We start from the raw sequence: 15,277 nt of genomic DNA on the forward strand, positions 1-15,277 counted from the left end.
GAAAAAAAAGTGGCAGGCGAGACCAATGAGCCCCAAAAAAATCTGGCTTAAAATTTCAGTAAATGCAATTTGTTCAACTGTACCGTGGAGCAGGTATGAACTTCAACTTTTTAAATTAGCTTCATTTGTTGGAGCAAACGTTATTATTACCATTTCCTTCCTTGTGTCGAAGCGGAACTTCATTCCATTACACTAGAAGGCTTCCCGGTTTTAATTCAAGCACATTTTGTGGACATGCTGACTTACTGCTGAGGCGTGTCTCGGGCATGGAGTCGGTACGGTCGTGAAGCCACTCTGGAGGGTGTGGGCGAATGTTGGCCTGCGAGGCGGCGTACGCCACAGGATCATTGCTGACCCAGGCGGTTAGGTAGATATAGAAAGCCCCAGGGTTGATGATCCCATCTGCGTCCACAAGCCTCTGACGAGTCAGCTACAAAAGCCAGAAAGGAGATGAATTAATGACGGCACTTTGGTTTCTGATGCAGACATGTTCTGTTCTGTTTGATTCTACTAGAACACTCAGACACATACTTGTACACATCTAAAACTTACACTGAGCTGAGCCAAATTTTGAAATTCAAAAACGGAATAATTAGCAAATGGAACAAGTGCAGCTAAGGTCAAAAAATCAGGTGGAGCTTGCATAGGAAATCATATTGCGGCCGTTAAGTATACATTGGACACGAAAAGGTATTGTGGAAATAGGACATGTTTAACCAAAACATTCTACAGGTGAGCTGACCACAGAAATGCTTACTTACACACATGCATGAGTGCAAGAGAACGAAGCAGCTTTCAAAATAAGAGTCAAATATTAGTCTCTCTCTCTTTCCAACCAAAGAAAAATCAACAAGTCAAACACTGGTCGCCTTTCTGAAAATTCCCGTACTTCTCATCACCGCTTCCCAGAATTATCATGCCACATTAAAACATGGAAAATGTTGAATCAGCTTCTCCCTTTACATACAGTAGATATTGGCTGGCCAACCTCAGGCCCAATGTCCTGACCACTCTGAATAAATTTCTGAAGGGAGCCTCGCAGCACTTTTCTGTCAAGAAGCAGCTGCAGAAATGAATGTGCTTAATTCTGATGAAGAGAAATGTAGCAGTGCATTGATATTTCTTGTATGAGACAAGCTTTAATCTGGTTCCATTCTGGTTCCTGTGCTGTTGATGTGTTGCTGAAAGCTGAGGAAAATGACTCAGTGGCAACATGAGTGTTTTTTGGCTGTGCTAGCAGCTTTTAGGATGGCAGTGTGTGTTGGTATGTCTGCAGGTTGGTCCACCATTTTGGTCCAGACTGAAAATAAGCAACCAAATCTAGCAACTAATGAATAGATTGCAATTCATGGTGCTAAGAGAATGAATCCGAAACCTAGTCCTCACTAAACGGGTATATTTCAAAATGTAGCCTTTTCTACGCATTTGGCCTCCAACAGAGGTTTTGGATCGCGTGCAATGAGCTCCTCCTTTGGACAGCGTCATAACTCAGGTGACATTTTGTGGAATGGGTGTCGTGACCCAAGTAGTGCTGATTCTAACCTTGCTAACAAGACTTTTTTTTTTTTACATGTCTAGACATAAATCTACAGTTACTTTTCTACTACATTGAGAAACAGAGGCGTCAGAATGCACTACAGAGGTCACTGCTCCAGGTAGCCCTCTGGTATTAGCTTTTTTCAGGCTTCTGATTAGCTAACATCTTCTTCTTTATGTGGCTTTAGGGTTACAGTTATATCACTACCTGTTGGTTTGCCGTGCTTTTAACAACGCTCCATGTTTTTTATAACAGTGCTTGTATGGACATATTTTTCTTTCTTTTTGAGATCACAGGAGCGAAGAACACCCATGTGCATGTGGACTTGGCCAGTGGTTCCCAACTGGTGGGTCCAGGTCCAAAAGTAGGTCCCAGGTCCTAATGAGACAGCAAACTAGCTCACTGACATGGCCAAATGCGAGTACGATGCTGCATACGTTAAACTGTGTGGACCTTGAACTAATTACTGGGGAGAGATCTGGATCCCATAGCTGGGCCAGATGGGAATCACTGGACTAGGCCCTTATGACTTTGGTGATCCCCTGACTTTTCCTCTGGAGTCACCATTAAGTTGGCATTTTTGGTATTGAGTGAAATGTCTCAATTACTAGACTGATTGCTAACAATGACACCTCTATCAGTCTGGGCTGCATTTGTGTTAATTAGTGAATGATAGCATGCTAACACCCTTATATAAAACAGTGAACATGGTACACATTATTCCTGCTTAACGTCAGCGTTTTTTGTGCTTGGACCACTACAAAGGTCAAAACTATTAACTCAGGCAATACTGTTCGCTTGGGTTCCTTCCTCTACACTGGAGTCACTCTCGCTGTTTGAAACCAGAGATGGGTGATTAAAAAAATATGTTACAAAGCCTTTATTTCAGTCTGCATCATTTGCTGTGACGACTGTGGTCAGTAGTTAGACAAGAATGACTGTCTTGCTCAGGGCCATTATTTTTGCCCTCCCATGTGGAACTGGAGGAGTGTAGCCTAGCATTGCTACCTCCTGAGAGGTAAAACCATTACTGCACACCGCTCTGCCATTCTCCTTTCTAGGAACCATAAATCCCTCCTTCACTGAGGCAGGGAGAGCTTTGGGGGTGAAGCTGGACTCATGGGGTTAGGTGGATGAAGAAAGTAGTAGTTTTTTTTGTGATGGGGGTGGGGAGAGAAAAATTGCTTGAGTTAGCGTAACAATAAAAAAATTGGCTGGAGTCCCTGAGCGCGTCTGTGTGCAGTTAACCTGGTTGTTAACACTGAAGGAAATGCCACCCAGCAAATGGAGTAGAGCTATAAAAATAACACAACATCTGTACAAATGTTGCTCACACTTGCTTCTCCTGACCCCCACGGGTACCCAGAATGCCCGGCGCCACAGACCAACCGGGCCCTGAGAAGAAAAGCGCTCTTGATAGCATTAGTGTGGCCTTCCTTAGCACTTTGAAACTTTCCGTCTCCTTCTTCTATCTATACCCAACTCTTTCTGTGTTCACTCTCCAAAGCTTTATCTTTTTATTGCCTTATTGTCAAACCACACACACTCACACACTTACACAGCACACTCACACAGACAACCAGCTTCCATATGACTCCCAGGCAAGGCCATAAGGAATGAATGGTCGCCCAGCACAGAGGGAAATGTTAGCAGCAGCAGATCAAAGCCAGAACACCTCTGCACAGATCCATGGAGTGGCATATCAAAATAAAACATCTAGCTTTGCAATTTGCCAGGGTTGGAAAAGATCTGGTCCTCATTTTGAGACACAAAAAACAGCTACTGCTGTAAGTGCACGCACAACAGACAAGAGCAGGACACACACTCAAAACATACAAATGCACACACAGAGCTGCCTCAAAGAAACCACGTGTTTCAGCTCCCCTCATTGAAAGAGGACACAGCAGTGGAGCACGGAGGGAGGGAAAGGGAGGGAGGAAGGGACGGAGAGAGACACAGAGAGAGCAAGAGCAGTAGTGCGAGCAGGAGTCAGTGGAGGAGAGCTGGAGAGAGGGAGAGAGGGGGCAAGAAAGAGAGCCGGATTCCAGAGGATCTGGATTGAATTTAACAGCGGGATACGCAACAACTGTATGTCTTCAAGCTGTCACGGGAAGCCCAGGCAGCTCTGCTGGCGGCCCCCGCGCCTCACGGCAAATACACTTCCCTCACAGGCACAGGAAGTGATGTCACGGGGCCGCACACCAGGCCCGCCTCTGCTTCCTGCGAGGCTAGTGGAAGGGATGGGAAGAACAGCATGCTGCTGCAATGGAACCCAATGGGTAAGAGGAAAAAGCCAAAAACAAACAGCTAAGAGTAGAAGAGCACATAGCTCTCATACTGCACGACTTGCACACAGACTCACACACAAACACAAGACACAGCGGAGCTATATATCAAAGTTAATTATCTTTGAAGAAAATGATCTCAGTGTCGAAACAAACCTGGTTTGTTTTGTGTTTGGAGTTTTCAGAGATGCCGGCCAAGAATTTTGTTTTTATATTTCTCCAGTTCCTTATCTTGTGTTTTGCGCAGTTCCCTGCCAAAGAATGCAGCCATGCATCCATGTATGTTGTTTTTTGGGGGTGGCACTGAAGTAAAAACAGTGTGCAATGCCCCATTGAAGCTGAGCAAGGTTCCTCTGGACCTCCTTCTGAGACCTCAGCTGTTCACAAGCTTGACTTCTGTCATTGTTGGATGTCAAACACCGCTCCAGTTCCACTGTAAACACGGAGCTGAACTGGAGTTTATCAGAAGATTAAGATAACTACCTCTTAGTGTTGTTGAAAGTACCAATTTATTGATGCATTGACTCTTAATATTTGAAACTGTTTCAATACTTTCTCACTCTCTTGACACACCGCTGCAGTACCCTCATAGCCCCGCCTGCTGTCACTCACTCACAGTGTTGTCTTCTCATCACTTGTTTCGTTTGCTCCGGTTGTATATGGGCTTTTGGTTTTTACCTGCACTTTATGTGTGTACAAAAGTGATGAAATCTTGGTGCTTTTCTACCCAACCTACCTCTGCATTTTGGGGATGCAGGACTTAAAGCCCTTCAAACCTCCAAGGTTCAACTCATTCAGCTGCACAGTGTGGCCAACTAGCTCAATTTATCACCTGTCAGAATATGCAACAAATATGCAAATATGTTGCTTCGGTTCATTTTGACAATTCTAATTATATTTTATCACGTGGCTGCAGAATCCAGGCAAATTATTTATAGACCCACTGGGGCCTGCATGAGTCACTCTGTTGTGCACTGATTTTTTTCAGCCTTCCAACTTCTCAAACTACAAACTACGTCTGGAATCACTAACAAAGTGTCAAACTGAAAGGCTTGATGCTGAGGGAAGACGTCTCACTGTCAAGGCCCCTGCATGCATGTGCATCACACACACAGAACTACCAAGTGGGACAAATGGTTTAAATGAAGAGTTAATAGGTTTTTCAGAGGCAGGCTGCAGCCCCAGTGAGAGCTTTAAATTCCTGGGCTCGGTAAAGTCATCACTGGGAGAAGATGAAGACAGACGCAGGGAGAAAGAGAAAAAGACGGATAGAGAGAGAGCGAGAGAGAGAGGGTGGCGGTTTTTAAGCCGGGTGTGGCTCTTCCAGCCCCGATCACACATGACAAAACACAAAGATATTCATGCACATACAAAAGGACAAAACAGCTTTGACAGTGGTGTCAGCGTCCTCAGATCGTAGTCATGTCTCAGCTGTGACTCACTCTTAATCGTAGGAGTAGCTGAAATGGGCTTAAAATCCTGAACATACCAGGTTGAAGTTGATGGGCTTGTCCCTGCGTCCTGTCTGCACCAAAAGCTTGTACGCCAGGACGCCATCATCAGAGCCATTCCTGTAGCTGTTGAGGGTGATGCGACCGGCCTCCCAGTCCTTGTCAAACGCCTGCTGGAGACCTGCAGGAAACCACAACAAGACAGACTGTTTAGATGTGGATGTTTGAAAAGGTTACATGCCCTGTTATCTTCATTCTTCCTCTGCAACACACTCACAAAAAGCCCAGTTCAAAAGAAAACGCAACAAATAACAACCCAGCGCAGTACAAGACAATATAACACAACACTGCAACCTAACCCTAACCCTATAATAAGCCTGATTGATTTAATACGATAACTCGGTTCCATTCTCAACCACTAAGCAAGACTTCAAAAGCCTAAAATCTGCTGCTTTTGATTCAAAGCCATCATTAGGGAATATATCAGTAACATGTGTCTCCCTTTCTATACTACTCTCTAATCCATATGTGTATCACTCCCCTCCTCTCGGCTCTCCCCCAAGGCCCATGCTGTGGTCCGTCTGTGGGAGATGTTGTTTTGGGTCTCGTTCCTTGGCCTGTCTGGCTCCAATTTGTCCCACCATTGCAGAGAGCAATATCAGACACAGTTCTCTCTCTCTCACCCACACACTCACTCTCTGTGTGGCTCCCAGCCGGCTCACACACAGACTCACACAATGTGTTTTATCGTTACAGGCAAGTCAGCGAGTGCGCTTCCTCGCTTAAAAGGAATCCATTCCCAGATTTTGGGTTGACATGTGGAAGATAATAGTCTTGTTCAGTGGCACAGTGGCCGTCAGTGCTGGGTATACAACCAATCCAAAGGTGAATACTGCCATCATACAAAATTAATTCAAAGTACCCTAAAATTAAAGGTGTGGTGCAGTGCTAATTAAATGCCAACTATTTCAGATTTTCGTGTAATTATTTTTTATGAAAGGAGCAGGAGTAGTACTAATGGATGAGTGTATCTGAGTGTCAGTTTGCGCTGCCAACTTCATCTGCAGCTCTCTCCACTGCCAAAGCTTCCAACATACTGTATACAGCCTACGGCCAAGTATAAAAAACATGGCCTCCCACTTCGTCCTCCTCCATCAACCGCACTTACGGACGACACAAGTGATTTTAATCAGGCTACTGTCAGTGTCCATTTTGCAATCCCGCCTACTTCTGAACTTCTGCCCAACATCTTGTTTCCTGCAGATTCATGTCAAAACACAGAAGAAAATTATGATCTCAAAACAGTTTCACGAGAAAGTAAATTATTCCCATGCCTGAACTATTTTGAATAGTGCTGTTAAATGAGGCATTAATAACAAAATCATATGTGACACCAGTACTAGGGTGAAACTTAAGTGATCTAACACTGACTGTGAATCATACTGCTACATCTGACCCAAAGAGTTTTTTTCCTTAGTGTGACCCAATCTACTTTTGGTCCACATTGGGAAGGTAGTGATATTTCAAGCTTCATTTTACCTTGCAGCCACTCCCTGAAGTAGTGAAGCCACATGCGTGGCAGCTGTCCATTGTCCTCCTTTAGCACGTAGCGAACGGTGTGGAACCTCTGGTGGAGCTGGTGCAGCAGAGGCTGTTTCTGGGCGTAATCTGCACGCTGCGTCACCACATACATGTTGTAGAAGGAGAAGAACTTGAACTGGGCGCCGATGAAGTCATACTCGCTGGTCTCTCTGGGCACGATGTCCGTCAGCTCCAGGCCGTCCCTCACCTGGGTGGTCCCGTATAGACTGACTCCCAGCAGGCAGAGGAAGAGCACAATCACAACCACCTGGAAACAGAGGGACGAAGATGGAGCTTCATCAATCAATTTTATGTACAGAGTGATGGTGGGGCAGCTTCAGCTTGCACTAATTACTGCTTGAACCATGATGCATATTCAAGAGAAGAGCAAAAATGTGGATAAAGTGCATAATCTAAGGTTGATTTTTGCAACATATTCCAAAATTTCGCCCTCTAAATGACAGTCTTCATTTAAAATAGCTCGAAACAAGGCATTACAACAGTAACACTGCTGAAATATTTCTGATGTGGCAACAAACACAAGCAGTCAGATGATCGTAGAGATTTTAAATAAACTCCAAGGTTAGCCAAAGTTATCTGGAGGAAGACAAACGGTAAAATTACGATCCAAATTGTATGTTATAAACTTCCTGGTTCGACTTTGACCTATACTACACACACAGTTTCGTGCCGCAAAGTTGCCATGATGGCCAAAAATAAGAGGCAGGTTGTAATAAACCAGAATTTTCCTTTAAGTCATTCAGCGATAATGGGAGTATTGGATTAAGGCATCAGAGGAGTGCATAAAGCCATTTGGCAATATGGAGAAACATCTGACAGCATGATGAAAAGACTAAGATTTTCTTATAATGTCAAGTGCAGGCCACTAGATGATTTCAGCTCTGGAAGGATTTAAGACAGCCGACCACCCACTAGACTGAGGTCAGACTGTGTATGCGTGTGTGTGTGTTTGCTGGTATGTGACTCAGATAGGACATGACCACAACCTCCACCCCAGATTTCCTTCTACTATTCACTTTGGTGACTAACCCTCCCTTTCAAATTATCACCACGGTGAGTCAGCAGAAGCACACTCTGACCTCACACAGAAGCTTTTCCCCACTCTTTCTCCATCTGTCTTTTCTACCATAACACACAGAGAGACTAAACTTACCTTGGTGGTTGGCTGCAGAAGGAACGGAGCATAGTGCCTCTCAGCGAAAGAGGACAGAGTCCAGCGGGAGCAGGGAGGCTCGAGGCAGCGCAGGCCCAGTGAGCCGTCTCCGAACTGGGACAACAGGTCCCGTGTGGAGCTGTTGTTCTCTGGGCCCTGGCCAGCTGATGAGGCTGCATCGCCCTGAGGAGCTGAGCTTGCACTTGAAGTCGGAGCAGCGGGAGGAGCTGCAGGATGATGATGGGAAAAGGTGGTAGAACCTCGAGACCCCCCATTAGTTCGGCTCCCGCTGTTGTTGTTGTTGAGGTTGCTGTGATCGCTACTACTGCTGCTGTAAAAGTCGTTGTTAGGGTTGCTCCTAGTCGGAGCGGGGTTCATAGGCTGCACAGAGATCTGGGATCTGGGCTCAGCTGTGGTGTAAAAGGCCTGAGTCCGGGGATCGTACTCTGTCCTGAGCTGCACCGTGGACTGCATGGTGATTTGAGTCTGCTGGGCAAAGCCATGGCTGCTGTAGGAGGGAGGGGGGCTGCTGTAACTTGGGGGAGGTGTGCGATATGAGGGAGGAGGGGTGCGATAGGATGGAGGAGGGCTGTAGCGACTGCCGTCCGCCCCATCCAGGTACGCATGAGGCTCGATCTGGATCACACGGTTGGCACATGGACTGAAGAGATAAGACAGAGGACAAAGGTCAGACTATGGACAGATACATCATTTGATAGTATGAAATGGTTTCTAACATTAAAACTGTCAAGGTTATGGTATTCTAGAAAAATGTGTACATTCTTTAGATTAACGGCATTAAATATGTAAAAAAAAAATTCATCTGCCCCATGTTATGATGAATTTTCATTTTCTTTTGCTCTGCCAGCAGCATGAAATATAGAGTTGAGACCCAACGAGGGAATTTAATAGTGTGTGCGCACATCTGTATGATCGCCGTGCCAACAAGCATGCCCAGACTGGCAGTCAGACTGGCTAAGTTTAATAAAGACTGTGACAGACAAACAGACAGTCAAACAACTGAGCAGCCAGACAGAAACAGACAACTTAAGCAGTAATTAGGTTGTGACTGTGGGGGATTAAGGTGAAGATATCTCAGAGATAACCGTGCGTTAAAGTCATTCATTGTCAGATCGGAGATCAGAGGGAAACATAAAAGGTATACTTAATGAACAGCAGAGCAATAACCTTCATCAGAAATGAAAGAACCTCTTTGTTTATTTTTGTGAGTGTGTTTGCACACCTGTAGAAGCAGCAGAAAATGTCGAAACGTCTGTCTTCTCGTCGGTAGAGGTCCATGCTGAGGATGGCGGGGAAAATGAGCAGCACCATGGCAAAGTTAAACACCACCACCACTGCAGCCTGCAAGAAACACAGAAAACATTATTTTATTAATGAGAAAAAGTTGCTTTTATCAAAGTAAAGGACTGGGCTGATCTATTATTAATCATTTGTGTATCATTTGCTGAGCAGTAACAGAGGACACAAAGTGGCCAGTTACACTGACTGTTCAAGGCGGGAATGTTGCAGCGCCATTCCGCCTCGCGGTTCTGTATAAACGGTACGAACACAGAATGGGGGAGTTGTTGCACCTTTAATCTGGCAGCAGTGGTAGCAACAGAACGAATCAACGTCTGTGTAAAAAGTGTGAGCCAGCAAGACGGTACAGGTGTGACCTATTGACAAAGTGTTACGTGTACAACCCACCACTAGGAGATCTAAAAAGCAGCGAGTTGTAGTTAGCAGCTAACTCAAAGAAGAAGAACAGCGACTGAAAATGTCTGCAAATGGGGGAGACAATGAAGTCTGGGAGCTCCTTAACTTATGAGCAGAGGACGAGATCAACCACCATATTGTAGGGAAGGTAAATGATTGTTAATACTATGTTATGCCATTGTTACTGTTTAAAAATCGCTGCCTGATGCATATGTTTCATGGCACTCCAGATGTCGGGAAGCGTCTTTGTTGCAGCAGTGTTGTGGGATCTCTGTGTAAAATGAGCTAAACTGTGAAGCAGCTGCGACTTTAAAAAGGTGGATAAGTAAGATTAAAATCCAATGGAAACCAAAAACAAACAGAAGACATATTTTTTCCAGACAAGGTAAAAATATAATTAAATGTAATGAATCGTATTTCTCAATTAATATTCTGGCATCTCCATTGATGAACAAGTTCCAAAATTGCAAAATGATCGTGAAGACGATTGAAGATGAGATCGTCTCACATCAAAGAATTATTGTCTCTTAACACAAACACTAGGAGGCCTTAAATACACCTTAAAATAACACAATCTGAATAAGCTGGCGTCAAGGAAAAATTGCCTTTCAACACATTTTCAATTCCTTTCAAGACAAAAACACTGAGTGTGCAGGGAAAAAGCGAGGCGTGCGTGTGTGTGTGAGTGTGTAAGTAATAGAAGCCAGTGCAGTGTTGTGGTTAAGTATTTGAAGGTGGTGCACTGGAGCAGAGGGTGGGGGTTGGGGTTAGGTTGGGGCCCTGCCCAGAGTACAATCTGGATCTTGCGTAGTTGCCAGACCACTACAAACACACACACTCACTCACTCACTCACACTCACACACAGACACACACATACACACAATCCTGTGTGTGTGCCAGACCACCCAAGGAGTCGGAGGCCCGCGGGGCCTGAGGTGATGAGCAGGCGCTGCGGCTGTACAGACAACACACACCCCTAACACACTCACACAAAAAAATGCACATACACACACACACGTATCTACTGCCAGCTTAAAAAACTGTGAAGCCTCCTACTTAAACCACACCTTAACACCAACCAGACACACGCACACACACACACACACACACATGCACACACACACACACACACACACACACACACACACACACCCTCGCCCTCCCTCATTCCTCAGCTCAGTCAACAAGAGAGAGTAATAATGTGAGAGAACAAGAGAGATGAAGCCTCTGTAAGTAGAGTAGAACAATTAATTCTCAATTGGCCCGCTAACATCCAGACAGATACAGTATGACTCCGCTCACAATCACACACACACACACACACACACACTTAGTGACCGCTAGCTGACCTCACAGTGAGGAGATTTATCATCACATCTGTCCTCGGAGCATGAATGTGTGTGTTCCTGTGTGTGTTTTCGTGTTATCTGGAAAAGATTCCTGTTTTTTCGTTCATACTCATGGAACGAAGCGAATGAGAGACGCAACGGAGGAAAGAGATGAATCCACGGATGGGTCGACCACAGGAAGTGCTTAATGCTGATAAAGACACACACATAGTAACACACATCTCTGTGAGGCTGAGGGATGAGCACGTCTGATTGCGGTTCTGACGTGTGTGTATTTGATAATAAAAGATGGGTATCAGCATGATTGTCTGCCTCACTGCAAGTCCGCCAGTCACATAACCACAAGTGTAAAGTATGCATGCTATGTGCATGTGTGTGTGCGCCTGTCTCCAAGTGTGTGTGTGTTTGTGTGCATAAAACGAGGCTGCATGGATTAGACCCATGGGCTAAATGGATCATGTTTGACAGACTCGCTGTACTAAAGCCATCTATCCACACATGCTAATATTGTACGCACTGTGGCGACATCTTGCCTCACTCTGAGAGTATGTGTGTGTGTATGTGTGTGTGTGAGAGAGAGAAAGAGAGAGAGAGAGAAAGCAAGAGAAAGGAGGACAGGGGGTAGCGTATACAGTAAGAGTAGAATTTTACGTAATCATGTATTAATCAACACTCTTCATACTTTCCTTCCTCAAAACATGTTGAATTGTTCATTGAATGTTTTTATTGTCTAAATTTGTTTGACGAATGTGCTTCATGAAAATCTATTTTGCACTTTAGCTGCAGGTTGCTGACAAACTCTACAAGCTCTCCAAAATTGCCCCAGAGGGCAATCAGCAAATCAGAAAAGAGAGCCTCTGAAATTGTACTGCACAATTGTCTTGAATGACATGTCAAGATTTTGTTTCATACAGCTCTGCAGCTTTGCTCAAGGGCACATCAGTGGTGGTAATTAGGAATGGCCCAATCTTCCTTTGACTTCTCCAGTGCAATATATCATGCTGGTCCAGCGATCACACTGATGGCTGCTTCTTCTTCCTAAGGCTACTGATGCCCCAAACCAACTAGATCTTCTTAACGCTTACTCTATCTTCACGTTTGTTTGAATGAACTTCACACTTCTAAGGGTACCGACTGAATTACATCAGTACCTCCGGGTACCGTTTCGCGTAAAATCAATCGGTGAGAACGCATCTGGGTGAGTGTAAACATGGGGTTGATGCCACATAAAACACTACTACTTTGCTACATTACTACAGTTGATTGTGCTTCCTTTGAGACACACATGACAGCTATCTGACACTATGCTCTAGTGACAGATTGACAGGCTTGACAGGTTGTTGGGAGGGGTTTGGGAAAGGGGACATATGAAGGGAGGGGTTTACTTTGTGTGGTGTGTAAAATGTTCCAAAAGTATCTACTGGTTGCGGACTTGTTGGACCGTGCGAACAGCACTGTGATGTTTGCGCATACCCAAAATAAGTTGATACTCAAGGCTTTCATTATGTTTACAACTAGATGTGCTTCTCATCTGTGTGTCGTAAACTGCAGTAAAAACCCCAGTTGTGACGCATATTCCAAACGTGCTGTATACATGCCCCAGTAATGCATTTAAAACCTTAATAACACCCCACATTTTCACAGGCAGAACAGTACTAAAAAAGGTACTGTTGGGTACTGGTACCAAATTCCAGGTATCGGTATAGGTTCAAATGTGAAAAATTCCCTTCCCTTGCTATCCTACATGTTGTGCATTGACTGAAAAGGCAGAAAAAAATATAATGTGAAGAAAAAGGTATAACATGGTTTAAGAAAAGCCTTGGACTGTAACACATGTTGTGATGTTGGTGATGGCCTAATATTATGAGTCCAATATGTCCCAATCACCAAGATGATACATGTCTGTCCAACCTGTTCATGCAACAATTATTTGTTTATATTCAGTTTTACGTTCTATTTTCTTCCTCTATCCTGCTTCTTATACAGCTGCAAGGACCCAGGCTTAACACAGGCATCACAAATGCTTTAGTTTGATATTGCAGTCTGTATTGTTGTGAGTGAGTGAGCGTTTTTATGAATTAACAATTTGGTGATTACTGGACGTCTCTTTCTGTCCCGCTTTTCACTGTTCTGGTGACGTCTATAATTACTGACAGATGTTCGAGAAGTCAGAGCCCCCCCCCCAACACACACACACACAAACAGCTAGACCATTGCTTTTCAAACCTCCCACACAGATACTACAACTCACCACACTCACACATGCACATACACAACTACACACAAACACACACATGCAGAGAGATTCAGTTACATGGACCTCAGCCACAATCTGGACAGACACTCGGCCCACCACTAAACAGCCTCAAAGAGGGAGGGAGGGGGCTGGATGGATTTAAGAAAAGACACACTCCTCTTCTAACTCACACACACACACACACACACACACACACACACACACACTATCAGTTTGATGAAAGGAATCAATAAAACAACTGTCTGGAGAAATCTGGAGCCAATGAAGACTAGGAACAGGACTATTAGTGAGAGAGAGGCCCCACACGACTGAATTCTCTCCCACACACACTTACTCACACACACGTACACACACTAACTACCGGGCATACCTGTAGAGAAAAGGCTCTGAGCGCCGGGATGGGGATAAGGGCTGCCATGAAGAACGCTGTGACGTTACTGATGGAGGTGAGAGCCACGCTGGCCCCTGTCCTCTTCAGACACTCCCCCGTACGGTCCTGACAGACAGAGAGAAAAGGTAGATGAAAGGAAAAAGCAATGAAACTCAACTCTTTTGATCAGGTTGTAGCCAGAGGCAAACGTGTAATACTTGAGATTATGTACAATTATCATAATGCAGATATGACTGACAGTGATTGCAACGTTTCTCGAGGCCCTCAAGTGCTCTTAAATAATCCACCTGGGCCTGTCTATGTCTGTTTGAAGAATCAGGGCAAAAGTAGAAAGAAATGTAATGACACACTGCTCCTCAAACAAATCAATTCTCAGTGTTATCATGACTGCTGATTGACTTTTTCTTTATTATTTAGTGATAAGCATGCTCATAGCCCCGGAAGGTTTGGCGGCAATTGTGTGAAGATTTGAGGACGTGCAGGACCACACAGGGAGTGTTTGCAAGCGTGTGCATCTTTGTGTGTGAGTGTGTGGTGTGTGCATATATGTGTGTGTGTCAGACAGGAGAGATCAGGTTCAGCTCTGTTTAGTTTTCATCTCAGCCACACAAAGGAAGCTGGGGGATGAGGGAGGCATAGGAGGGGAGGAAAGCAGGGGAAAACAAAAACAAGCAAATACATGCCTGTGTTTTCCCCCCTCTGAAGATGAAAAGTCATCCCGCTCCGCAAAACATGCACACACACACAAATACCCACATGAGTTTGCAGAAATATACACTTTATTTACACTTTTGTAAACTTCGCTTTCTGCCAACTTTTGCCGTGTTTACTTCTGGATGTGCCTCGATCTGCTCGAGAGGAAAATATTTTGATTTATGATCCAATATAGAATGCGATGGTCGCTGCTCTGTTTTCCAAAAGGAACATATTTAATATGGAGCATTGCTTAGATAAGCGGGCTGAGTATGTGGCACACTGGTTGTTAGATGCTACATCGCAGGCACAGACAGGCTTTCACACATTCCTCCACGGAGGAGATAAGAAGGCAGAGGGGTAAGGAACAGTGTGGATGTTTGCCTCACCTCGAATGGGATCCTCTTGTTCTGTCCGGTCTCACTGAAGGCATGAGCGAGGAGGAAGATATCATCCACTCCGACACCCAGAGCCAAGAAGGGTAGCACCTGTGGCACACATGCAAACTTTATTAGCCAAAAAGAGGAGCGCGGCCAGTGCAGCGGTTTTAGTAGTTTTTAGTTTCTACTATACAGAATGATACATGTTGTAAGTATTTGTCTCTCTCTAGAAACAAATTGCAGAACATCCCAGACGATAAACAACCACTGATAGTACTTCAGATTCCATAAAACCAGTGGATGACAATGGTTAACATTCTATGCCATTGTTTAAATCATTACAATTTATCAATAAGCCTATGATGTAGTAGTCATTAGGCCTGATCAGAGCTTAATATCACTGAAAGAATGTGATCCTGTCTGACACACAATAATTTCCTTACTGGCTTAGTATCTTTTTCG

General features: G+C 44.6%; 1 protein-coding gene across 2 annotated transcripts in view; it reads right to left on the reverse strand.

Annotated features, from left to right (window-relative positions):
- Positions 1-15,277, reverse strand: part of ptch1 (patched 1) — a 60,330-nt gene that overhangs the window by 14,265 nt on the left and 30,788 nt on the right. For both annotated transcript variants that reach the window (XM_049579145.1, XM_049579144.1), the window contains exons 11-17: positions 14,825-14,923; positions 13,722-13,847; positions 9,272-9,390; positions 8,029-8,689; positions 6,813-7,122; positions 5,312-5,454; positions 247-430 (exon numbers count right to left, since the gene is read on the reverse strand). In XM_049579145.1, the coding sequence (XP_049435102.1) occupies positions 247-430; positions 5,312-5,454; positions 6,813-7,122; positions 8,029-8,689; positions 9,272-9,390; positions 13,722-13,847; positions 14,825-14,923 (1,642 nt within the window). The remainder of the gene's footprint in view (positions 1-246; positions 431-5,311; positions 5,455-6,812; positions 7,123-8,028; positions 8,690-9,271; positions 9,391-13,721; positions 13,848-14,824; positions 14,924-15,277) is intronic.

Source organism: Epinephelus fuscoguttatus, linkage group LG6 (genome assembly GCF_011397635.1).
Source record: "Epinephelus fuscoguttatus linkage group LG6, E.fuscoguttatus.final_Chr_v1".
NCBI classification, from domain to species: Eukaryota; Metazoa; Chordata; class Actinopteri; order Perciformes; family Serranidae; genus Epinephelus; species Epinephelus fuscoguttatus.